Here is a 26383-nt window from a genome sequence, read left to right as displayed (position 1 = left end):
GCTCTGTTTCTGTGTTCATTTCCTGAATAGGAAGCTCCTGGTCCCTGTGTCAAGTGAAGTTCAGCATTATCCCTGGGTCCTTGAAAGACAGAGGCAGGGCAGTCAGAGGCAGAGGAACCAGTGTGACATCAGAAGGAGGGGAAAGAAAGGAGAGACATCCAGGGTGAAGATGAACTACTGTTGCTGTCTTTGAAGATAGACAGAGGGCCAAAGCCAAGGAATAAACACCTCTCTAGACCAAGAAAGCCAGGGGGGAAAAACTCCCCTTGGTCCTCCAGGAGCAACGGAGCCCTGCTGCTGATACATTGATTTTGGTCATTCTGGCTTCCGACTGTAGAAAGGTAAGGTAGTTTGGTGGTGTTTTGTGACTCTAAGATTATGACTTCTTAATGTAGCAATAATGGATTGGAAATGAGTACATGGTTCTAGGTATTGCATGAATCCTAAATGGTCTTTTAATAAAAACCCAGAGACAGATATTGCAGTAAACGCTGAAAAGTCAGAGAGACAAAGGAACAAGCAACAGCCGCTCCTCACCTCGCCAACTCCAGGAATCCTCTGGCTCAATGCCCCGAGTCTTCAGCCAAAAGGGCTCTAGTTCCTGTCTCCTCAGGCTTGTCTGCCTTTCCCCGCCCAGCCATTTCACTTCCTATATCACCTTTCTAGTGCTAGGATCAATGGTGTGTTTGCTTCCCAAACACTGGGGTTAAAGGTGTGTGCCACCACTGCCTGGCTCTGTTCCTCTCCTAGACTGGATGAATCTCATGTATCCCAGTGTTGCCTTGAACTCACCGAGATCTCTGCCTCCTGAGGGATAGGATTAAAAGTGTATGCCACCACTGCCTGACCTTTATGTTAATCTAGTGAGTGGCTCTGTCTTCTCTGATCTTCAACTTTTATTAGAGTACAACAAAATATCACCACATCTGCACACCTTTAATCCCAGCACATGGGAGGCAGATCTCAGGAGGCAAGTAGATCTCTGTGAGTCCAGCCTGGTCTACAGCCATAGCTAGTGATACCCTGTCTCAAATAAACCAATTGTCCTAGACTTTGTGATATAACTATTGGGATGTGTATATCATATTATGTAATGCTTCTACGCTTCTAAGCTTCTAAGTTATTTGAAATTTTGGGGAATTGTCCAACTTGTTTAGTCTCATTTTTTTTTTTTTAGATTTATGTATTGTATATACAGTGTTCTGTTTGCATGTACCCCTGCAGATCAGAAGAGGGCGCCAGATGTCTTTATAGATGGTTGTGAACCATGCAGGTCAGAAGAGGGCGCCAGATGTCTTTATACATGGTTGTGAACCATGTGGTTCCTGGGACTTGAACTCGGGACCTCTGGAAGAGCAGCCAGTGCTCCTGACCTCTGGGCCATCTCTCCAGCCACAGTGGAGGGCACTATTTCTAAGAACACATTCCCTGCCTTACCTGGTTACATGTGTACCAGGCTCTTGCTGTCTGATCTTCAGCCTTGTGCATCTCCGTGTTGAGGCTTCACCTGTTGCTGGTAATGTCTCAGTGCGTGTGCATCTTGATTGTTCCTGGGTCTAGATTACAAGGTGTCAGATCTAGGATCTATTTCTGCCATTTTCCCCGTTGATGAAGTCTCTGACTTGACTATGGTTGTACATTACAGGAGATCTGCTCTGTTTGTGGGGGTTTATGTGGCTCTGTGTTGTTTTAGAAGAAATCACTGGATGTGAACTTTTTTTTTTGGATCTGCAGTGTTTTTATGACCAAAAAACCACGAATCCTGATCCCTTTGTAACTCAGCGATACTGTCTGAGTCCCACAGTTTCAAAAGACCCTTTTAGACAACATCTGATTCTGCCCTTTGTTGTTTATAGCCAGATAAAAATCAGCCTTCATAGTTCAGTCTTATGAGAAGGAAGAAATGTGTATGTTTGAGTCTGAGATACACATGGTAGGGAAAGAACAGAATGTCACTCAGTCTAACCGTATTCCGTCTGAATAGTCCAAGGACTTCGGTAGATTCCAAAGTATGTGATTATGTCCCCATTTTAAAACAGTAAACATCTTAACACATATGCTGATTAAAGCATGAAATAAAGAACACTTAACGCCACCAGATATGTGCAAAAAATTTCAGGGATTAAAAAAAAAATTCAGGTTCATGTTTAAATACATTATTTCAACTCATCAACTGAGAGAAAACTGTTTATGGGGAGAGGTCATAGAGACTTGCTTTGTTGAAGAGGATATGTTATAAAACTGCTACTATAGTTAATACTTAATATTGCCTTAACATTTCTAAAGTCACAGAAAATGATCCTCTTTGATTGTCTGTACAATAAATTGAGATACAGAGTATGATACTTCCTGTTCACTAGTAACCAAACAGACATAAAACAGACTCAAATATTTAGTATTAATTATTTTCCATAAGCGACCATTTCTGAGATTTGAAGATTTGTGTTTGAACACACAGTACTACAATGTTGGCTACATCAAATAAATAGAAAATTATTTTTTGAGAAAAGGTGAACTTTTTTGATCTGTTTATGTGCATGACTCAGGGTCTTGAGTTTGAAGACTGTGATTTCTTTGTGGGTCTTTGGGCAGACCTCTAATGTGTCTGTGGTCACATATTCCAGGACTTCAGCTGCCTGACCAATGTGATCACAATATCAAATAGTGTTAGGATTCTGAACTGTTGGTAGCCTCTGAGGTTTCTGACACCTGTCCATGCTGTGACACCTATAAGCTCTTTGTTGGTGTTGTCCCAAGGTATGAGCTCTGATCCACTTTTTTTTTTTTTTTGGTTTTTCGAGACAGGGTTTCTCTGTGTAGCTTTGCGCCTTTCCTGGAACTCACTTTGGAGACCAGGCTGGCCTCGAACTCACAGACTGATCCACTTTTATAGGAGTGTAGGAGTGTATCTGATATTGTAATTTCTTGGATCCATCTGCAGATAAATGAGGGTGTAAACTGTCATCTCTTTAAGGGTATGCCACAGAAAATAAAGTCTCTGATCTGTTTCTGGGTCATTACCTTAGGGCAGTGTGGTCTCCGGACAAGTTGGGTGTGTGTGTACAGGGTGTGCAATTGATAAGCTCTTTGTGGTTTTATGGTCTCCTGGTTATACATCATCTTTCTGTTGATGTGGATGCCAAGATGTAAATTTCCTGAACTAAAATTTGTAGGTGATATTTGATGGTGTTAAATGTCTGATGCATTCATTGGAGAAAGGACAAGAGAGTCTGATGTCTCCTTTTTTTTTTTTTTTCAAAAGGAAATTGCTCTAATGAGATTTTTCCTCAGCAGTTCTGACCCCTCTCCCTTTCGTAGCCTTGTGTGATTTTGTTGGTGGTAGTTTTTTGTGATGGTGGTGGTTTTCTCACAAGTTGAATAGCAATACTGATTATCTCCCTCATCAGCGCACCAGGGCAAAGGGAAAGTGTTGGGGTTACATGGAGGAAGAAGTCAGGGGAAGGGAGGAAGGGAAGACGATGGTGTGGGAGGAAGGCACTCAGCCATCCTCATGCCGGTCCAAGACTGTTCTGCAGGGAGGTCCTGAGCCTTCCCTTTGCAAGCTAAAGCACTCCGAGTTGCGTCGCCGCTGCTGGAACGACCCTCACCTAACCCGGGTCGCTCAGAGGGAAGCCCGGAGCTCCCAGTCTGGTCTCTGGTTGTATCCCAATCCCTGGCTGCATTTGCCCAGAAACAAGGGTGACAGCGCGATCTGCAGCCGCTACTCCATGATGCCCGCCTCTCTCCATCTCTCCCGGTGTTGCGTTGCTGGGTCTACAGGGGGCGACAGCGTGCAGCTCACTATTGGCTGCTGCAGCCAGCTGGGAGGGACATTGTAGAATGACTGCACACGTAGCAGCAAGCAGGCTTCAAGAGAAGCAGAAAGGCAGAGCTTTTCAGGTGTCAGGATGGCCGAGTGGTCTAAGGCGCCAGACTCAAGGCAGACAGCCTTCCCTGTGGGGAATCTGGTCCCCAATTGGGGGCGTGGGTTCGAATCCCACTTCTGACACATATTTTTTTCTCTGTGTTATTTTTATTTATTTATTTTTGCAATATTCTTCCGCTCAGGAGCCGGTCCCTCCCTTGTAAGATTTTCTCAGCTGCTGGCATTGTGGGGGCCTCCAGGACGACGAGTCGCCAGGTTGCCTAGTCTCAGGTTCCCTGGCATAACTGGAGAGTGTGATTTCTTTTATCTGTGTTGAAGGTGTGCTGGCTTTTAGATCTACTCATGAAAACTTGACCTGCGGACCAGTTTGTTCTCTAAGTTGTCTTTCCTGCACTTTTGAGTATCAGACCTAAGGATCTCTCTCTCTCTCTCTCTCTCTCTCTCTCTCTCTCTCTCTCTCTCTCTCTCTCTCTCACACACACACACACACACACACACACACACACACACACACACACACACACCAGGTTAAGTGCCCTAGCCCCCCAGTTTGGTCTCTGAGCTCTACAGGGATGTCCCCTGAAATGTTGGGATATGTGTGTCTCATGTTGTCAGATCTCTGAGGTTTGGAAGTTCATCTCTAAGTTCATGTGATTTGTTAACTCATATATCTGTATGATGCACATCCAGGTAGATGTCCAGGCTGTGGAGTCTTTAGGCTCTTCAATTTTTTTTGTTTTTGTTTTTGTTTTTTTCTTTTCTTTTTCTTTTTTTCGGGAGCTGAGGACCTAACCCAGGGCCTTGTGCTTGCTAGGTACCACTGAGCCACATCCCCAACCCCAAAACATTGTTTTTGTTTTTCCAGAGACTGGGTGTAGTTTTGGTGGCTGTCCTGGATCTCATTCTGTAGACCAGGCTGTGCTGGAACTCACAGAGATCCACCTGCCTCTGCCTCCTGGGAGTAGAGGCGTGGGCCACCACCACCTGTCTTCGTGGTTTATTTACTTTGATTTGAAGACTTTCAGACCATTCTGAGACTGGGAGTACATCTCAGAATGCAAGCTCTTTTTTTTTGTTTTCAAAGATTTATTTCATGGACTGAAAGGATAGAACAGAGTGGTTAGGATCATGGGATGCTCTTCTAGAGGGTCTTGGCTCCTTCCCCGCACCCTCACAGCAGCTCACAACCATCTCTCACTGCAGTTCCAGGAGATCTGACCCCTCCTCTAGCCTCTGTGGGAAATGCATGTATGTGGTACAGAGACATATACATATAGGCAGACACTGATACAGGTAAAATAACACAATGAAATTATTAACATATTTATGTGCATGAGTATCTTGCCTGCATGTATGTGCACCACATGTCTGCAGGTGCTGGGAGGCCAAAAGACGACATGGAACCTGGAACTGGAGTTACAGGTAGGGAGCTGCCATGTCTGTGCTGGGAACCCAACTGAGGTCCTCTGTAAGAGCTCTGTGCTCTTAGCCCACTAGCCTTTTCCCCAGGCACTCTAATCTCTACGGCTGTATGTTGGAAGATCTCCGATCTGCAGTCTGTTGATGGGTCTTTTTCTTACATGTGAGGTTTGTGGCTTTTTATGGATATTTACTGCAGGATTTGAAATCTCTGGTTTGTAGGTATCCATCTCAGGTGCCAAGAACTTGGCAAGAATTTGCTTGTCGGAATCAGACTGCTAGGTTTCTGTACTTATTCTGGGTGTATATCCTGCCTGTAAAGTTTATTTCAACCTGTTTATCTTTCCATGTTGTAAGATTTGAGGTCTTTGCTCTCTCTCCCTCTCCCCTCTGTCTCTCTCTCTCTGAGACAGGGTTTCTCTGTGTAGCCCTGTCTGTCCTAGAACTCACTCTGTAGACCAGGCTGGCAGCAAACTCACAGAGATCTGCCTGCTTCGGCCTCTCAAATGCTGGGATTTTTTTCTTTTCATTTTTCTTTATTAAGAAATTTTCGCCGGGCGGTGGTGGCGCATGCCTTTAATCCCAGCACTCGGGAGGCAGAGGCAGGCGGATCTCTGTGAGTTCGAGGCCAGCCTGGGCTACCAAGTGAGTTCCAGGAAAGGCGCAAAGCTACACAGAGAAACCCTGTCTCAAAAAACCAAAAAAAAAAAAAAGAAAGAAAGAAAGAAAAAAGAAAAGAAATTTTCTACTCACTCTACATACCACCCACAGATCCCCCTCCTCCCTCTTCCGTCTTCCCTCCTCCCAACCTTCAACCCTCCCTCCCAAGCTACCCCACTTCCCCACATCCCCCAAATACAGGTCTCCCATAGGGAGTCAGCAGAGCCCAGCACACTGTGCCTAGGCAGGTCCAATCCCCTTCCCAAGGCTGCACAAGATGTCACACCACAGGCACCGGCTCCCAAAAGCCTGCCCATGCACCAGGCACGGACGGATCCCGATCCCCCTGCCTGGGTGCCCCCCAAACAGTTCGAGCCAAACAACCGTCTTCCATATCCAGAAGGCCTAGTCCAGTCCCATGGGGGCTCCACAGCCACCAGTCCACAGTTCATGGGCTTCCACTAGTGTGGCCGGTCATCTCTGCATGTCCTCCCATCATGATCTCGACGTCCCCCACCTGCAGAATCCCTCTCTCTCATCGATTGGATTCCCGGAGCTCAGCCGGCACCTGGCCGTGGATCTCTGCATCTGCCTCCATCAGTCACTGGACAAAGGCTCTATGATGACGGTTGGGGTATTCACTAGACTGGTCACCAGAGTAGACCATTCCAGGCACCCTCTGGACCACTGCCAGCACTCCCAGGTGGGGGCATCCTTGTGGATTCCTGAGAGCCTCCCCGGCACTCTGCCTCTTCCCATTCCTGTGATGTCCTCATCTATCATGGTATCTCCCTCCCTGCCCTCCCACTCTGTCCCTGTTCCAGCTCGACCCAAATGCTGGGATTAAAGGCATGCACCACCATGCCTGGCGCTCTTTCTCTTTTTAAACTTTTCTTTTCCCCCTGAGGTTCCTAGTCTGAGTATAGAATCATAGTGGGTGTCTGATTCTTTGTATGTGTTTGCCGAGAGGTTTAGATCTGTTCAGTTGTGTTGTATGACCATTTGTAAGGGCCTGATTTGCTTATGATTTATATGATTTGCTTATGATCTAATAACGTGTTCCCCCTTTGCACTGTGTATGTGTCTCAGACTTGGAGGATTGATATACTTGGGGGTGAATTTCTGGGGCTGTGGCATTCCTGCTACCCTAACCGTGTCAATTAGCACAGCTGCAGGTTCCAGAGATTGGGAAATAGACATCTTCAGGGTACTGCTAGCTGGCCCCCAGAGACATACCAACAAACAGCTTACAGACCTCAGAGGAAGCAATGAATTTCCAAGGCAGACACTTCCTACTCACAGACATACAAAAAGAGCACACATACGCACATTCTGGGACATATACCAAAACATCTTTCGAGTCTTCAATCACTTGGAACCAAACTCACTAGCACATGAGAGAGTTTAGTTCCAAGTGACTGAGGACTCTGGGAAATAGCCCTGAAAAAGAACAGAGAGATATTAGGGTAGCACGCACAATCCCTGGAACCTGCAACCATGCTAACTGACGTGGATAGTAAGGGGGCTTTGTAGATATGATTAAGTATCATGAGAGGGGACAATCAATCCTAGGATATCTGGGTAGTCCAACATGATCCCAAGTGTCACGATATGAGGAAAGCATGGAAGTGAGGGTCAGAGAGGGTGGAGTAGTGCTGAAAGCAGAACAAGAAGAGGTACCAATCCAGAGAGCTAGAGACAGAAAGAGATGGATACAGAGAGACAGAGACAGGAGGAAGATGCTGAAGGAGAAAAAAAAATAGTGGGTGATGAAATGTGGCCGGCTTCAAAAGTGGAGGGGGAAGGAACGGTAAGGCACAGAATGTGGGCCTCCTACAGGGGCGAATTGTCCCCGAGGAGCTCCAGAGGGAAGTCAGCCAAGTTGACTTGAAAAAAGCAAAATTATATTTTTTCATGCCTGTATCCAAATCATTTATACATAAATAAGACCATTTGATATATTTGGTTCTCAAACTTATTTTTAGATAGATGAGACAGGGTCTTGCTATGTTGCCAAGGGTGGCCTCAAACTCCTGAGCTCAGTCGATCTTAGTGCCTCAGTTTCCTGAATAGCTGACTACAGATTTGTATCACGGAGCCCAGCCTACACTTGAATTTCTATTATATCTACTAAAACTCATTCCTCTTCTGATCTGAAGAAATGTAAAATAAATTTGTGTTGTTTTTTGACAAAAAAAAAAAAAAAGTCGCTTGTTTCTGCAAATACACTATTTGAGGTTATGGCGTGTCTGTCTGAGTCCTGGTACATATATCCCTGCTTGGGAGCTCTATGATCTGTATATATCTAATGATGGCAGTTTCTCATCTCTAGGCTGGAATATGAAGTAATGAATGAGCTCTCTGACCTCTCTGTGGATCTGTGTTATAGGATATTGGGTCTAGGAACTGTTTCTGGTTTGCCTGGCCCCAGATGTCTCTAACAGACTAAAAAAAATTTTTAAAAATCACACTTCATACCAGATACCCACTAACACTCTGGAACATAAACCAAAAAGTGTATCAGAGACTTGAAAGTCTGTGCATGTTTCAAAGTTAAAAGACTCTTTTCTCTCACTTTTTGGTAAGACATGGTCTGTCTCCTGCCTCAGTCTCATAATTACTGAGATTAAGAACACATGTTCCACTATGGTTGGCTTTTTTTTTTTTTTTTTTGAGACAGGATCTCACTCTGTAGCTCTGGAACTTGGCCTCAGAATCACAGAGATCCACTTGCCTTTCTCCCTAATGGATTGGATTAAAGTAGAGTGTTACCACACCCATCTGATTCTGCTCCTTTGTGAATACATTTCCAGGTGGTTAACACTGGCATCCTTTGTATGCCCATCATGATTGTGAGGTATATGGCTTGTTTGGGGGTATAATACTCAACCCTTGTCATGGGCATGCGTCTTAGTATGAGAAGGAAGTCTTTGATCATGTCTTTGGCTTATTTTCCCAAGTGTGATGTGAGTGGGTGTTTGTCCTGGCATAGGAAGTATCTGATATTTTTGTGTGCTTATGCTCTAGGGATTGAAATCTATGATGTTTGTTGCTATATGGCCCTGAGTATTATTCCTTTTAAATGTTTGCGGATATCTACCTCATCTTGAATGGTTTTTGACCCCGTATGTCACAGGATATGAGGTTGTTTGGGGCATATGCTTCCTAGAATTTAAATTCTCTGAGCTGTTTTAATGTCACAGGGGGTGAGATCCCTGACCAGTTCGTTAAAGTCTCGCTGTGAGGCCTCAAATGGCTTATCTCACCATTTGAATGTATCTGAATTATTTGATGTTCTACACCCAGTACGGTCTCTGAATTGTAATTTGAAGTCTGTGTCCTAAGTCTTAGAAGGATTTCTGAATCTCAGGTGGTTTTGAGGGTTTTTAATCTGCATTACATGGGTGAGTTCACAGAGCTATTGGGATGACTGTACTTAAAATTGAAGTCTCTAAACTGTTTGATCACCAGTGTCCTGGATATGTGGCCTCTGAGCTTGTTGATTCCAGAGTTCCCTGACCATTCATGATACGTTGCCAGGTGCAATACCTATGTCTTTTGGGTGGCCTCAGTCCCATAATGTGATATACTTGACGTATTAGGGATTTCATGCAAGATCAATGTCTCTGAGCTTTTAATGGGTAAGTAGGCAACAAAGAGTGCATTTTCTGGGCTGTCTGCAGCTCTATATTTAGTATGTAAAGTGTCTTAATTCTGCGTCTCGGGGCTGGACTGGGTTTGACTGATACCTCTCAGCTACTTAACAATCTCTTTAGAGAGATCAGATTTTAATATGAGGATTCTTTGTATTTGTGATTTGGAGCCTAGGGCATTCCTTGGAAGCTTTTGTTTAGTTGGCTTGGTTTTGCAAGACAGAGTTTCTCTGTGTGACAGCCCGGGCTGTGCTGGCTTCAAACTCACAGAAGTCTACCTGCCTCTACATCCCCAGTGCTGGAATTCAAGGCATGCATCACCACTCCCAGCCCCACCCACTTGATGTTTGGAGCCAATATCCCAGTGAACAAGTCTTTCATGATGATATGGATTCTGTCTTGGTTTTTCTGAGCAGTTTCAGGACCTTTTCCTGGCACCTGATATTTTTCTACTGTTGTTCATCTACTATGTTAACCTTCCTAGGTGCTTTATCCATGTCCTAAAGTATAAACTTACAGCTCTCTGTAACACTTGCTGTTGATGTCCCTTAGCTGTTGGGATGTAGGAAGGTTACAGTCAGGTGACTTAAGCTTTTCAGACTACATTCTCAGGCAGCCCCAGCTCCTAGCTTCAATCCCTCATAGCTCAGCTTATTGACTCAAGAACGCAGTTTATTGATGCACACTCCAGGCTGGGGAGGGCTCAGGGGTATACAAGAGAACCAGATTCAGTCCATGCCCAAAGGTCAGCCTGGGGAGTGTGAGCAGGACACACACAGACACACACACACAGATCTGGTAGCGGGGTGCACAGTCTCACATAGGGGCACTCTGGGTACAGGAAGTCATGACAGGCTTCCTGAAGGAATTGGGGAGAGCAGGGGGCAAGGCAGCCATCAGAATCTTTGCCTTGTGTACATTTCTAGGCAGTTAACTTTTGAGCTAGTGGAGCCAGGTGAATACTTGAAGCTGACAAGTAAAGGGGGTTTGGCTCTCATCTCACCACATGCTAGTGAGTGAGTCTCCCCAACCATTTTTGGCCTAGTCGTTGCCTTCTGCCACATGGGCCTTTTCCTGGGCTCCACCTATGTGGTTTTCAAGGCTTCCCTGAGACAATCCATATGGACCAGGTGCTCTACCCTGTGCCTGGCACCTCCTCAGCTTCTAGTCAACGCACATTATTGTCTTAAGTGCTATCTACAGACTAGCTATATCTTGGTTCCAGCTTCTAGTAGTTCCAGTGGTATCACATGCCAAGGCAGGGTGTCCAGCACATCTAGAACTCTTTACTCCTGATGGTCTTAACCATCCCATGGAGCTTTCCAAGAGGTATCCTGGTGGCACTTGGGCAACTACTTTTCAGACTTGCAACTCCGAGAGCCTGTGGGTCTTAAGGTCAATACTACCCAGCATCAAAAGCACAATGGGCAGAACCAGAATTATCCGCTAGCCCTGGAGACCTCCTTTCTTTCATGAGTACAAAGGCTCTGTGATTGCTGATCCAGCTTGAAGTCACGCTGGTATCTCTGAGCTCTGATATTTGTCTGCCTGGGGGTTGCTTCCTCATACTGTTAGAGTAGTCAAGAGGCCTGCAACAGGTCACATAGGCTCCAAGCAGAAGCAGATGCAATTTAAAAAAATCTTAGCTGGGTATACACCTATACACTCAGCACGAGGAAAGCTGAGACAGGAGGATTAAGAGTCCAGCACCAGCCTGAACTACATAGAGTTGCAGAGATGCTGTCCAGAAAACAAGTCTTTCTATTCTGGGGTTGAGTTGCTCACCCTTTGGACCTCCATGACAAACATGAATATCCCAACTCCAGGGAATCCTGATGTGAAAAATATACTTTTGAAATGTGGCTGGGAGTTGTAAGTGCAATGCCTGATGGGCCTGGGACAGGGGAAAGGAAGAGAGAAGGGGTACCCAGAGTCAGTCCTCACCACAGCCCTGACCCTGGAGCAGGGAGGGAACAGGTTGGGGCAGATGAGGACAAGTGGAGGCAGACAAGGCTCTGATGGTCATTCTTGACAAGAGGGCAGCAGTGGAGAAGGAGGAAGGTGGCTTCAGGACCCTTCAGTGCCTGTGGCCTCAAACTTCTCAGGGCTAGAAGAGGTATTTTCGGCAAGCTGTTGTCCCACATTTGCATTCAATACGGACCCGTTTCTTGGGGGAGCCAGGGAGCCCGGCCAGGCCAAAGTTGGAGTCCATTCTGGTACTTTCCATGTCCACGGGGTCCACTGTGAAGTCACAGTTAGGGAAGGAGGGGGGGTTGTTAGAAGGCCTGCATGAAGTGTCCTGTTACTACCTACCCCTTATACCAGAACACCCAGGGGTCTTGGGGTTAGGAGGGGATCTTTGGGACACAACACTACAGGAGTTGTTCAGGACTGGGGATGAGGGATGTTTGGGGAGGAAGGTGGCTGTCAGGGAAACAGGAAAGTCATGTCGGGCAGGGTTCAGGAATGGAGAGCAGCAACCTGGGCACCCAAAAGGCACCTGAACTCTCTTGCCCATTATCTGCTAAGTGTCTCAGAGATGACTAGTTTATCAAGAAGAGGTCTGGCTGGAGAGCACAAGGCTATCTAGAGGTTCAGAACAAGGAAGGTGAAAGAGGATTAGAGTCAGGAGGGGAAGGGGCAGTTCATTCAAGATGGGAACTGAGGTGGGCCTTAACTCTCCAGCCGAACAGCCTCTCCCACAAGCCTTGAGAGAAGGTAGTGTTAAGTCTTTCAGGGTTGGGGTTAAGGGGGTGGAAGTATGGGAACCCACAAGCCTTGGGCAGGGTCCAGGTAGGAGGCTGGGAGTCAGAAAGAACATCTTAAAACTCCAGCAAAAGATTTTCCCATGGTCCACTGAATGACCCATGTGCCTTGGGGTGGGGTCCTCACATCCCATGTCACATGTGCCCCTGCCCCTGGGGCCCTTGCCACCCCCACCTTGCATGTTGTAATCAAAGGTGAGCTCCTCGCCCGCCCAGATGGTTCTTGTGGCAAAGAATGCGATGCGGGGTAGTCGCTCATCAAGGTTGTCTATGAATACGTTGTACACCTGCAGGTTGGGGTCACACTGGGCAAGAAAGAACAGTGGGAAAGTGAGGAGGGGCCCTGGCTTGCCCCTCCCAACCCTCTGCCCGCCTGCTGGAGGCACCCACACTATGGTTGACAAAATGAGAGATGTTGCCATAATAGGCGGCATCCACGGTATATACGTCTTCCACGTAGTCCAGGTCAAAGAGGTAGGTGGCGCCCTGGCGGTCGTAGATCTGGCCCCGCCGCTCTGCCTCCTCTGAGGTAATAATCTGGGGAAGGGGGGGTAAGATTGGTCATGAAGGTTCAGGAAAGCCAGCCCAACTCTCCCCTGGGAAGAGAAGAACAGTGAGCAGGAGCGAAGTCTGCCAGTCCTCAGAGGGCTACCCACCACCCACCCCTTCTCCAACCTCTGGAAAGCAGGTGTCTTGCAATGGTGGACGGGGGCGCTGCAAGGTGCAGTTAGAGTGAAAGGAAGAGAGGCACCTCCACTTCCTGTTCCCAGTGAGACGTCCCCGAGACACAGAGCGACAGAGACAGAAAGACCCAGAGCACAGGCAAGAAAGTGAGAGCCAGGGTGCAAGGAGACGAGGAGAAACTGACTGAGCCAGGGCAGGACAGCAAGAGACATAGCACAAGTCAACAAGGGAGTGAGAATCACTGTAGGCCATGCAGATGGCAAGGACACGGAGGACATGGGAAATAAAGAGGCCCTGGACAACAGTGGGGACAAGGGCTTGAATGGATGGGAAAGAGACTCACACAAGAGAGCTGGACTCAGAGACAAAACACAGAATGAAAGATCCAGGTCAGAGAGAGAGAAGACCAAGGCCCTCAGAAAATCCAAGGCCAAGATCCTCAAATCCTGAGATGACCAGAAAGGGGCTGAGGCTAAAACCTCATGATAAAATGACAGAGATAAAAGGGGAGTAAGAACAAGGGAGAATATGAGAGAAAGGAATGCAAAGAGGAGCTGAGAGAAGGGCCTGACACTGAACTCTGGTGCCAACACCTGAGGCTGGAAACGGTTGGCACCTCCTCCCGCACCTCCTGCCCAGCACCTCCCATCCCAGGAAGCATGAAGCTGCTTTACCATCCCTGTTCTGATCTGCTCTTGCCTCCCAAATGCTGTTGATGAATTTTCTTTACTTTATCCTCATTCGACAGTCCTCACCTTGGGCCTCACATACACTCCTCCCCTGGTCCCCCAAACCATACCCTCTAGCAATCCCTAAGTGCTGCTGACTTTTTTCTGGGTGTCTTACTGTACCAGAGAATGCCAGAATGCCATCTCCTCAGCCCAGGGTACCCTCACTTCTGGCTTTCCTCCGTCTACCTAGTGTAAGTGCCCAAACAGTACAGCCACAGCAGATACAAGCTAACTGCTCTTTTCCTTCTGTTCTCTGATCCAGCAACCCCTCTGGCCCAAGAGGCAGTCTTCCAGGTAGTTCTAATACCTGTCTTCTTCCTTCCCTCTCTTCCTCAAAGACACTGTCCACCTCCCTGATGTCTCTGGACACAGGCTTTCCTGGCTCCTTATGCAGCTTTGCTGACCATGCTGTGCTCCTTCTGTGTCTCAACTCTGCCCCCTTCTGGGCATGACCACCCTGTGTTCTCTAGCAAGGAAGGCCACATTAGTGTCCTGTTTGCTCCCTGCCTCTTTTGCCATCCATCGCCTATGTCCTGGGCCAAGTACTGATCAACAGCTGCCTCTATAAAACCTAGATTTACCTCTAAACCACACTTCATACCACCTCCTACTCTAGCTCATTCCTGAAGGACCTGACTCCCCCATCGGCATTTTTTCTTCCTTCATTCAGTGGTCTTTTGTTTTTTTGATGGTGTAAACAAATTCAGGGTCTTTGTGTGTACTAAGCACACACTCTACCACTGCAATATACAACACCCTCAGCCCACCAGGTTATTTTTTACTGGAGACTGTGCCTAGATCCTGCTCACAAGGGTGGTCAGTCTGGTTGGGGAAGATAAGAATCTGGGCCTAAGCCAGGCAGTGGTGGCGCATGCCTTTAATCCCAGCACTTGGAAGGCAGAAGTCGGTAGGTCTCTGAGGCCAGCCTGGTCTACATGAGTTCACGACTGCCAAGTCTACACAGAGAAACCCTGTCTCAAAAAACAAACCCAAATACCCATAACTCAAGCTCAAGGTAACTCAAGCTCAAGGGATCCAATATCCCCTCTCCTTCTGGGCTACCCGAACACCTGCACGGGAGCACGCACACAAGTAAAATCTAAAAAAATGAGATTCAGCCGGGTGGTGGTGGTGCACGCCTTTCATCCCAGCACTCAGGAGGCAGAGCCAGGCGGATCTCTGAGTTCGAGGCCAGTGTGATCTAAAGAGACAGAAACCCTGTCTGGGGGGGGGGCAGGGAGAGAGGAGGAGAGAGAGATTGATTCATCCTCTAAAGCAGGCTCCAGGTCATTACGGCATTACCACCATCAACAGTGAGGCTTATCTCCTGAAGGATAAAGCAATAGCCATAGGAATATTCACTTAAAGTATGCTAGGCCTCTTAAAGTATGCTAGGCCTCCTAGCTCCCTGAGAATCTTAGGGTATCATCAGTATGTGACTACTTGGAACCTCTGGCTTTCCAGACCCTCACATGCCAGTCACCTCTCATTAAAGGCTGGGAAGTAAGGGCAGCCATTCTAACTCACCAGCAGACTTGCTCTTCTCTGAACCAGCTTTCTAATTGGAGTCTCAGGAATGCTCACATCCTCCCCCACTCCATCTTTCTGTCTGTTCTGCTCCTACCTGCTGCCCCAGTCTCACCGGGATGAGTCATCCCCTCCAGGCATAATGGCCCTCCCTTCCTCTCTCCTGCGAAGTCCCACCCTGAAAACTCATCCCTTTCCATCCATCCCCACTCTCTAGTAGCTCTCCAGGCTGTCAGGGAAAACAGCCTGGGAGTTGGCAGCTTAAAAAGGCTGCTGATGAGGATGAGAAATAGGAAACCAAGTCAGTGGCTATTCAGCCCCTCCTGCATGTGAGATCCTGAATATTATTCCCTCTGTGTGCCTGTTTTCTCAGGGAAAGAAAAAAGCCAGCAGGCCTGCCATAACACCAGGGTTAAATCATAGGCATTTCCTACCTACTTCACTTTACTAGCTTTGTAACTTGGACCAAGCTCCAGCACGGCACCTCTGGGCCTCTATTTTCTCATCTATAGAATGGGAATGTCAGCAGCAAAGTCCCAACTTAGGGGCTGTCGTAAAGACACAAGTGCATGTGTGTGAAAAAAATGTTTTGTGCTGGTTTTGCAATGACTGGTTAAGTAGCAGACCTTGTTGAAATCTAAGGTTGACCCTTTTTTTATGTGCCCATTACTACCATTTTATCAATTAAAACTCACCTCCATTCCAGAGATGATAAAATAGAGAATGCATGTTTCAGAAATACACTGAATACACTGCTAGCATTCTCTGCCTGATGAGGTTAGAAATAATCTGTGGAAATATTAACATATGGAACAAACATGGAAAGGTCCAAAGGAGCAGGAACTATTGTTACAAAGTGTCAGTGGCCTCCAAGATTGGCATCCAAGACTGAGGAGGATCCTCTGAATTAATCACATAGCACCCTGCAGGTTGGGATGTGGCTCAGAGTACTACCTAGCATAAGGGAGGCCCTGCATCCTATTGGGGGGGTTTACAATAATGTACCTCAGGAACTTCTAGATAGTGCCCCATAATTAAGGAAATTAACATTTGTGGTTAAATACATGAATATTTACCCCCAGTACAAACAAAATAATACATCAGGTCAGGCTATTAAAAACAAAAAACCACCTTTCAATTTTGAGCAGTCTGGATTGTCTGAGTTTTGGACTAACGCACTACCAAGTACTGCTGAAGCGCATCATCTTCCAAGTGCTTCCCAGGGAGGAACAACCTCAGTGCTTCCTTCTCCTCTTTTCCAGATGAGGAAACAGAAAGAGACACGGAGTAGAGACACGGAGTGACTGATGCTGAGTGGGCGGGCAGGCTGGCAGGCCGGCAGCCTCCAGGGACCACCCTCTACCCACTGTACTGTACTTACTGCCTCTTCAGAGGCCACATGGAAAAAGGGTTAGCTCTGGCAGTGTTTGCTAGAAGGACACCATCAGAAGGACCCACAGAAACTGAGGGTACTAGAAGGCCTGGACCTAAGCAGGTAGACCATGGCAAGACACAGAGGTCAAGAGATAACCTGGAGAGAATGGATGAGAGGGAAGGTAAGGAAGGGGTGAGGAGAGTGCTCCTGGAAACCAACCCTGCTGTTTCCAGAGTGGAGAAGCAAGGACACTCCACTCGGGGGACTGAGCCTCCTTCCTTCCTAGGGGGTGCAGATGCTGCTTCCTATAAGGCCCTGTGTATAGAGAGGGCTTTTCCTCTACCTTGCTCACAATTATACTGACTGGCTTCCTGCTTGGGATGACTCTAGGAATGCTGAGATCTCAGAGGGTCTAGACACTTCCCCTTCCAGACCATCTGGGGTCCCAGGCTGGCAGCATTCTCTTCTAGAAAGCTGTCTATATCCCACACTATTTCCAAATCACTCTGGGGTAAAGACACTTCTAGAGTATGTAGAGCTCAAGCTTCCTCCAGGTCATAAGACTGGAACCTCACAGGGTGGTGGTACCAGCGGCCCACACCTTTAATCCCAGCACTTGGGAGGCAGAGGCCAGCCAGAGATACACAGAGAAACCCTGTCTCAAAAAACCAAGAAAGAAAAAAGTGGAAGCCTCTCCTAGTCATCAGTGTCACTGCTACAGGTGGACACCTGCACAAGTGTCATCCAGCCAGTTACTGTCACTTTCCAAGCAAATAACATCTAGGAGGGGCCTATGAAAATACATGGACAATGTCATGATAAAACACACATGTAGACAGTCAAGATCCAGGGAAGCTAAACCTCTCCAGCAGTGAGACTTGTCTCCATGCAAAAGAACTGCCCAACCCCAATGCCCACCATGTCTTACTTAGAGTGTGGTACTTCCTGCTGCACACACCTGCTAGCTGCTCACCCAGACTCTTGTTTTACAACTGGTCACAAAATTAAAGCACCCCCCACACACACACACACCTCCCTAGTACAGAGGTAAGGCTAGTGACTCACTTCCAGCCAATAGTGGGCATAAGGAGCATGTATTGCTTCCAGGCCTGACTCATGAGTACCTTCCCCTTCAGTCCCCTACTACAAAATGTGGAGGATCTGACGGGCAGCTGAAGGCCCTAAGGTACAAAAAAGGCACAAAGTGGGGACAAAATCCTAGCGTGCCGGAATCAGTATATGGACAGGATATCCACTGACATACCCACACTGGGGTGTTCACAAACCAGGTAAATCTAGACCATGCATGGTAACACATGGTTATAGTCCCAGCACTCAGGGGGAAGCAGGACTGTGAGCTCAAAGCCAGCCTGTGCTACAGAGGGAGACTCTGCCTCAAAACAATGCAGACTAACTCCTAATGTGTTAAGCCACAAAAACCTGGGGATTATTGATTAAAAAAAAGTTAGTCTGCATCATGTACCATCTAGCATTTCCCCAGGGTAACCTGAAAGCCTAGCTCAGTTGTTCTCACCTTTCCTAATGCTGTGGCCCTTTACTACAACTCCTCATGTTGTGGTGACCCCCAACCATAAAATTATCTTTGTTGCTACTTCATAACTGTGATTTTGCTGTTATGAATTGTAATGCAAATATCTGTGTTTTCTGTTGGTCTTAGGTGAGCCTTGTGAGAACCCCAGGGGTTGAGATCCACAGGTTGAAACCCACTAATCTAGAGGATCTTGCCAAACCTCCATCCAAGACAAGCCTCCATGCTACTTTAGATTCACTGTTTCTGATCCAGTGACCCTTATCACAAAGGAAGGAGAAAACTCGCCCTGATCACATAGCTTTGCAAAGTTAGCTGCCTAAAGCTCGGTTCCCACTTTCTTTGCTATATTATATACCCTATGAAGCCAGCTGAGATCAGAAGTACTTCAGTGTTATTAAACTCCCAGCATGGTCCTGCCGATGTGTCAGGGCAAAGCATTGAGCCCTGCTTCGATGCCCCGGTAACCCTCTGACCAACACCTTAGGCTTTTCTCCCGAGGAAAGCAGAGTTTTAGGCACATGGTTGAGGCACACACTACAAACACATAGTGGGAAAAAGCTGCACACATACCCACACCCATCTCCTCACCTCTCCCACATACTCCATAACAAAGCTATTTTTGCGGATCTTTTCCAGCGTGCGGACACCCCAGCCTCGGCCATCATCGGTGCGGAAGATGCAGAGGTCGTAGCGGATGCCTTTCTGGACTACACGGTTAGGGCAGTCATAGCCACAGCAACATCGGGAGTTACACTCGTAGATGGGCTGACCGGCTTTCAGGCGCACCTGGCCTTGGTCATTGTAGGCAAACTTGTGCAGGGATGCTCCGGGGCAGCAGCCTCCAGTGGGTGCCGACAGACAGTCCTGGCACTCACAGCCAACAGCCACCTGGTTGAGGGTGATGCCCTCCCCGACACGATACTCATTGATATAGACAAAGGACCGCGGAGGGCCATCCAGGTCTACCTCATTCTCCACAGTGATGCGGCCCAGGTGGCTGCGCTTGGCATTGAGCTCTTGCTCCCAGCGCTGCAGTGCCCGCCTCTGCTTGGCCTTCTGCACCAGGTAGTTGGCTAGGTTTGGGTCCAGATGCCTGGGGGGCTTGGAGCGGCGGTGCCGCCGGACAAGCTCTCTTTCTAAGTCCTTGTGGAACTGCTTGAGAATGCGCACACATTTGAGGTTCTGGCGTGGCTCCCAGGTGTTCTCGGACTCAGGATATCCACGCCACTTAACCAGGTAGTACTCCTGTTCCTGTTAGGACAGGGACAGCAGGGGACCATAAATGCAAGACCCTTGTGGCAATGGAGAACATTCACCGCACAGCACTTTCTTTCTAAACTGGCTCCATGCGGTGCCTGTGGAGTGAGACTACTGAATCCGACTTCCACTCTGCCCCTTACTATCTGTTGAAATTCCTCTTCAACCCCCAGACCACTTCCTCCTCTATATTCCAAAGATCTGTTCGGGCCCAAACTCCTGTAGTTCTTCTTGGTTCCTCTTTTGCTCACACTCCCCACTAAATACATTCAGAATCTGACCCCCTCACCGAATCAAAACATTGCCACTTCGAGCAGCCTGTCCTGTGGTAGGTGAACCCTGCTTTTACCCTCTCTTTCAGGCAGTTTTCTGCACAGGGCAAGGGGAGGGGAGATCTAATTGCTGGAGTCAGCCATAGAATAGAGTTTAAAATGTCAATCTGTAGCTTCCTGGCTATGTTACCTTAGGCAAATAAATTATGCCATGTCTGTTACCTCATCTGTAAGGAAGAAAATATAAGCGGGGAGAGGATTACATACATATAATATACACATCTATAATCCTGTCACTCAGTAAACTGAGGCAGAAGGATACTGAGTCTGGGGCTAGTCTTTGCAACATAGCAAAACCCTGTCTTAAAATAAATAAAAAAAAGAGAAAGGAAAAAGAGTTAACATTTTTTTCTAGCATTCACTACGCGGCAGGTATTGTCCCAAGCAACTGACACACCCTACAACTAATTCTCACAACTGGAGGGAAAATGAAGGCTACATTGTAAGCATGCGGCTTTCAGTGGGCTCCAGTAACTCTCCATTGATCTCTCTGGAAGAGAAACTGTTGCCACTTCATCCTGATTATCAGAGTTTACAAAGTTTCTTGTGGACACACTGAGTAACTGTTGCCATTTTTACTTCCACTCTTAGTTAGGTTCAGAGTATCACTTTGTATCTCTGCTAATTATTTATGTTTCCAAGTGGAAAAGACATTCAGTTGAGGGTTCTTTCTGCCTATTGTTCTATGAAAAAGCCACCTGATTTCCCCCGCCTGTAAAATGGAAATAAGACAGTCGAATCATCCCATTTTCAACCAGGTGAAAATCCTCTTTTGTAAAGAGATGTGGGGGTTGGGCGGGGGAGAGGGTCCCCTGCTAGGGCAGTCACACACACCCTCACCAGACTTACGCGGATCTTCTTATAATCACATAGGTACTCGACTTCAAAGTCATAAAGATTCTTCTTAGAAACGCCAAGGGCAGGACAAGAAAGCTTGGCCAGTCGGCACAGATCCTGAAGCTGATTCCAGGATGATTTGCAACATACACTGCAGCCTGGAATGAGAAGGCCTAGGAGTCACAATTTTTTTTTTGTTTTTTTGTTTGTTTGTTTTTTTCGAAACAGGGTTTCTCTGTGTAGCTTTGGTGCTGTCCTAGAACTCACTCTGTAGACCAGGCTGGCCTCGAACTCACAGAGATCCATCCACCTGGCTCTGCCTCCTGAGCGCTGGGATTAAAGGTGTGCGCCACCCCCTGCCCGGCCAGAGTCACAAAAGGACTCATCCCCTCTTCCGGGAGAATCTTCTCCTCCAAACCCTGCCCCCCTAACCCAGAAACAGCAAGGCTGAAAGTGGGACTTGTGGCATGGGCTGTCTGTAAAGGGATTTCCTCCTAGAACTCCCAAGACCAAAATCGGCCTGCAAACTTGCCTTAGGTTCAATACCTAATCACCCCTCTCTCTTTTCACTTTGCAAAAGAAAGAAAACAGCTTCCTAGCTCGGCAGGGTGCATTGCCTAAAGGGGTGAGGGGTTAGGATGAAAACCACCAGGGGACCAAACCGAGGTGATAACTGTAAAACCGGTCCTCAATCACTTAGCTGAAATTCCTGGGCCACATTTACTTTGGAATTCAAAAATGTGGGGATTGAAAAAAATGTAATTTTAGACACATTCACAACAGGGTCTAGGGCATCAAGCCATCCCTAATCAAACACATTAACAGCAAACACATCTACAGCAAAAGCCTGAATTTTCCGAATTAAATATCCTCACTGAATAATCGCACTTTTACAGATCTCCTTTTGTCCAGGTCGTGGAGGTGCCAGCACTCGGGAGGCAGAGGAAAGCAGATCTCTGAGTTCGAAGCCAACTTGGTCTACAGAGCGAAAGTTCCAGAACAGCCAGGCCTACACACAGAGAAACCCTGTCTGGAAAAAAAATATAAAACAACAAAAAAGATCTCCTTTTGCCATGATTAGTGACAACTTTAAGAGAAGACTTCTATTTTCAGGGCCTTTTTTGATTTTGGAATTATAAAGACTGTGGAAAGGTGTTAGATTAAGCCTTTAGAACCAGCACTTGGGAGGCAGAGACAGGCAGATCTCAGATCTGCGCGTTCCAGGCCAGCGGGTCAACATACTCAATTCCAGGACAGCCATACATAGTGAGATGGTCTCAGAAAAACAAAAAGGAGCTGACATTACTGGAAGCTTCCTTGACTTCGTCTGGGCTATTTTATACACCTAAGGTCTATTTTTCTCAAGCTGTATTATCACTTGCTGTCTCATCCCATGTTTCTGTGAAAAGTACAACTCAATCCAAAGGGCCCTGCTCTCCATTCAGGAACATGTACACAGTACATGTGGTTAAGTCACTGGCACTCATTAGGGTCTCCAAAACTTCAAGACAAACGGATAAAAAATATACACATTTTTACTTCAAAGCACTTCCTTTAATGTGCTTTAGAAGCCATTTTTTTTAAATCATATGTCACAAAACACTTGATGCTAACTGTACGTTGCCGATATCCAATGCCATCTTTTAAATATGCTTAACGTTTTTCAGCCCCCATTATACAACTCAAAACTAAAACCATCATGAATGAAATACTCTAGGCTGTTCCCCTCAAAACACACGAGCACTTTTTCAAAATCATTGCGTGTACAGCCATCCTTTAGCCAAGGCCCAGCGCAGGCGACTCAGCCTTCTCCTCGGAGGCCTTTCCCTTCCCAAACCTTTAACCTGCATTTGCAAGCGCTCCGGAGCGGCCCCGGGGAACGGTCGCAGCATCTGGCTGCGCACTCCGCACAGCTGGACTCCTACCCCTCGGAGCTCCGGCTCACACTTGTGGAATCTATCCTCGCAGCTCTCCTCCCTGCCGAGCCCGCCCAACACGCAGTCACCCCCTTTTCCTACACATGGAGGAGTCCAGCCCTCCCTCCCATCCCCGAGACCCCCCACTCCCTCCCTCTCTTGAGGAGACTCTGCTACCCTAAACCTTGCCCTCATCACGCCGAGCTCCCTTCCCCACCTAGAGTCGCCGGCTCCCCCATTTTGAGAAGGGGGTCCGTTCCCCTTCTTCCTTCCCTTCCGGCGTCTCCCGTGGAAACCGAAAGGGTAATGGTCACCGGGAGCTGCTTTTCCCGCGTGTGGTCGCAACCTTCTCCTCCGGACTCTAGCGCGCGCGTGGGCGCGCCGGCCGGCAGCGCGTGCCCGAGAACCCCCGCGCGCAGCCTGCGCAGCCCCGCGCCCCCCGCGGCCGAAGCACGCGCCCCCTCCCCTCAGCCCCGCCCAGCCCGCGCGCCGGGCCCGCGCTCCTCCAGCCCCATCTTTTCCGCGCCCGGCCCACGAGCTCCAGGCTTCGTGGCTCCGGACGCCTGGCCCGGAGCCCTCGACACCTTCCCTCCATTCTACTCGACCGGGCCAGTAGCCTGCGCCTCAGCCATCACTGCTTCACCTTTTAAATTTTCCGCCATCTTTCTACACAGCTAACGACATTCGGGCCTAGCAGGCCTCGCGAGAAGAGAGCGCGCGCGGGCGTGGCCGGGAACGCGCAGCCTATTGGCCGTCCTTCGCTGCCCGCAGCCCCGGCGCCGACCAAACGGTGCGCTGTGGCCGGACCCCTCCCGTCCCCAGGAGCGGTCTCGAGGACTGGTGCTCGCTGCTCTTTCCCAGAGTGCGTCTGGGCAGTAGAAGTGGTTGAAGTTCCTCAAGGCCCTGCCCCGTCCGTCACACTGCTAGCCAATCAGGGCCTCAGCCATTCATAAAGGGACTGTTTTGTCCGACTCCAATTGTGTCCGTCATTATATTTTAACCTTAGGCAAGCATTCACTTCCAGGGTGGACCTAGCGCCATATATAGGTGCTCAGTCGGTCACCTGATCCAAAGAAATAATGAGTCGGTCGCCGCAGTCCGATGTCCATTCAGATCACTCGCCTCCACGTTCGCACTGTGCTTCAGTCAATAGCGGCCATCTGTGCCCTCCAGCCATCTGAGTGCACCCAAGTCCAGCTTACGTGCTGCTAGATAGCCTGCCATTCCCTCAAACTGTCCCCATCACATTGTCAGCCAGTCGGCCCTTTGCTCCATCTGCAGTCGACATGGGTGGGACCAGCTAAGATTACCCCTGAAGGAAACTTCTCATAAACTGCGACGTCCACCTATGATATCCTGAGGTAGCCTGGGATTAGGTCAGGACAAATCATTGTCAGCTCCTCAAAGCGCTCTCTGGACAGTCACACTGCCACGTGGTTACCGTGGTTCACTTTGGTTACTCCTCATTTACACCATGGTTGATCAGTGGCTACAGCACCTAGCTAGGCCCTCACAATAGGGAGGGGTATGATCAAACCTTGGGGTCACCCGTCAGTGGATCCCCTGATTTAAAGGAAAAACTCCGTGTGTGAGAACTGGCCACTAAAGGCGGAAGATGCTGGGAGACCAAAGAAAGAATTGGGCGAGGGGTAAAGTCTTTGCCATGTAAGCGTAAGGGCTTGAATTCCATGTAAGCATAAGGGCTTGAATTCCATGTAAGCGTAAGGGCTTGAATTCAGAGCCTCAGCAACAAGTCTGTGACTCTGGTGCTGAAGGGATTGCGACAGGAGGCCCCTGTTTGCTATTGTGCATACACACACACACACACACACACACACACACACACACACCAAATAAATGCAATAAAAATTAAAATAAAATGGATAGCAATCAAGGAAGACGCCCAACATTGACCACAAGCCTATATATGTGTATGCATATGTATACAACCCAGAGGAACATGTACAAAAACATGAACATGTACAAAAGAGTCAGAAAAATCCAGGATTTCACAAAGTGAAATTTATTACAGATTTACAAACTTAATTGTGTCTCTAGTGTCAGCAAAACAAGAGAAACTCTACACTCTACGGCAGGAGGAAGGGTTTTCGGGACTTTTTGTTTTTCTTTTTGTGGGGTTTTTTTGTTTGTTTGTTTGGTTGGTTTGGTTTGGTTTTTGGTTTTTCAAGACAAGGTTTCTCTGTGTAGCTTGTGAGCCTGTCTGTAGCCCAGGCTGGCCTCGAACTCACAGAGACCCTCTTGCCTCTGCCTCCCGAGTGCTGGGATTAAAGGCATGTGCCACCACCCATCAGCCGCCTCCGAACAGCCACCTGACCTGTAGGTTTGGAAAGTGCTGAGGTCATATGCTTCACCATCTGAGGTTATGACTGAAATGGCTGTGGTCATGTCAAGCTGGTTTCCTATAATGAATCTATCATTTCTCATTCCCACTATGAGTCAATCAATCAGTATCTTTGGATGTGTTGGGTCCCTCAGGGAGACGTGGATTCTATCAGGACAGACAGTCGGCATCTATATGCATCCAAGGAGTCAGGGAGCTTCACTGACAGCTGTTAATCGGCTGACCTGTGACTTAGTAATTCTTCCTCTCAGCATGTTGTCTGTCAGACAACCCGGTAGTCAGTCTGTATCCCACTAACCATACTACCTGTGGGTGATCAGTCAGAACCCTCACTGTCATGTGATTCAGCCAAGGTAGACAACCAGCCACCAGAAACAGCTGCCTGGCAGGAAGCTACAGACTTGGTCAGCCAGCCTGAAACTGCCAAGGTTAGCTCTGTTGTTAGAGCACCAAAATTGATTTACTCATCACTAGAAAAGACCAGTGACTCAAGGACAGGTTGGGACCAAAGAAGACCATTGATTTGGAAAGTCAACAAACAAGGGAGGAGACTGTCACCAACCAAGACCATCTTGTTCAGGGTCTGCAGGTATAAGGCAACCAAGGGATCTGAGGAAACTGTCGAGTTTGAGGAAGGATGGGAAGGTCATAAATTCCACAGTGGCCTGCTTTTCTGAAATGTAAGCTGTTGTCTGAAGGTCATTGGATGTTCCAGAGTCCGTAAATCTAGAGAAAAGTTACTGATTAGCAAGTTTGCTGACTCATTTCTTTAAGTCAGGAAGTTGCTTAACCTTGCGATCTAAGATACCGAATAGGGCAGGGAGCACAAAGCCACTCTGGCCAGAGACTGCTTTGAGCGATTACGCAGATCCCCTCCGAGGAGTTAGCTATAGCGAAGCTGGGGGAGACTAAGAGTGAATTGTTTGCCTTCGTGATCTCCAAAATTAGGATTTGGTTTTGGTTTTGTTTGTTTGGTTGGTTGGTTTTTTTGTTTTTGTTTTTGTTTTTTGAAACAGGGTTTCTCTGTGTAGCCTTGGCTGTCCTGGAACTCACTCTAGACCAGGCTGGCCTCGAACTCACAGAGAGATCCACGTGCCTCTACCTTCCAAGTGCTGCGATTAAAGGCAAGGACTTTTTCTTAATTAAATCATTTTGAGTGTGAAGACCCCTTTTTAATCCAGATCTTTTGAGGTGGGAACATTCCACCTTGAATGTGGGCCTGTATGTTCTGCTGGCGGCCTGTGTGAAAGGCATGGGAGAAGGAAGCTTGCTCTCTCTGCCTGCTTGCCCTCACTCTCGCTGGCAAGTCCATTCCTTCCCTGGCACTAGAGCTACTTCTTCAGGATCCCGGCATGTAATAGAGACCAGCTGAGACATCCAGCCTCCGGGACAGAACAGCTACTGGCTTCTTGGACGTTCTGTTGTAG

At 47.8% G+C, this 26383-nt stretch overlaps 1 protein-coding gene and 1 non-coding gene across 5 annotated transcripts; one reads left to right on the top strand and one right to left on the bottom strand.

Moving 5' to 3' along the window:
* The first annotated feature begins 3902 nt into the window (after positions 1–3902).
* Positions 3903–4009, top strand: Trnal-caa (transfer RNA leucine (anticodon CAA)). Its single transcript has 2 exons — positions 3903–3940; positions 3964–4009. It is a non-coding gene; the product is annotated as a tRNA-Leu (tRNA).
* Positions 4010–10271: 6262 nt separating this feature from the next.
* Positions 10272–23464, bottom strand: Suv39h1 (SUV39H1 histone lysine methyltransferase). Of its 4 annotated transcripts, none has more exons than XM_015991184.3 (6): positions 23238–23464; positions 20691–20836; positions 18841–19503; positions 12774–12920; positions 12559–12688; positions 10272–11859 (listed from the first exon to the last, which is right to left on the bottom strand). In XM_015991184.3, exons 1-6 carry the CDS (start codon positions 23254–23256, stop codon positions 11726–11728), a joined length of 1239 nt encoding a protein of 412 aa, XP_015846670.3. In that variant the 5' UTR covers positions 23257–23464; the 3' UTR covers positions 10272–11725. The 4 variants fall into 4 exon arrangements, with proteins under 4 accessions (XP_015846670.3, XP_042124954.2, XP_076418836.1 ...); XM_042269020.2 differs by lacking the exon at positions 23238–23464 and adding an exon at positions 22812–22970; XM_076562721.1 differs by having other exon boundaries at positions 10275–11859; positions 20682–20836; positions 23238–23397.
* Between the last annotated feature and the right edge of the window lie 2919 nt (positions 23465–26383).

This window comes from Peromyscus maniculatus, chromosome X, assembly GCF_049852395.1.
Source record: "Peromyscus maniculatus bairdii isolate BWxNUB_F1_BW_parent chromosome X, HU_Pman_BW_mat_3.1, whole genome shotgun sequence".
Classification (NCBI taxonomy): Eukaryota; Metazoa; Chordata; class Mammalia; order Rodentia; family Cricetidae; genus Peromyscus; species Peromyscus maniculatus.
The sequence above is the reverse complement of the archived record's forward strand: the minus strand, read 5'-3'. Positions and strand labels throughout refer to the sequence as shown.

What these genes read in the sequence shown, in the direction of transcription:
- Suv39h1 (XM_076562722.1), bottom strand. Translation starts at nt 22,833, where the DNA reads ATGGGGGAGCCGGCGACTCTAG. An exon ending in GGGGGAGCCGGCGACTCTAG is followed by an intron (nt 20,837 to 22,811) that starts GTGGGGAAGGGA and finishes TTCTCATTCCAG; the next exon opens with GCTGCAGTGTATGTTGCAAA. An exon ending in CTCATTTTGTCAACCATAGT is followed by an intron (nt 12,689 to 12,773) that starts GTGGGTGCCTCC and finishes TTTCTTGCCCAG; the next exon opens with TGTGACCCCAACCTGCAGGT.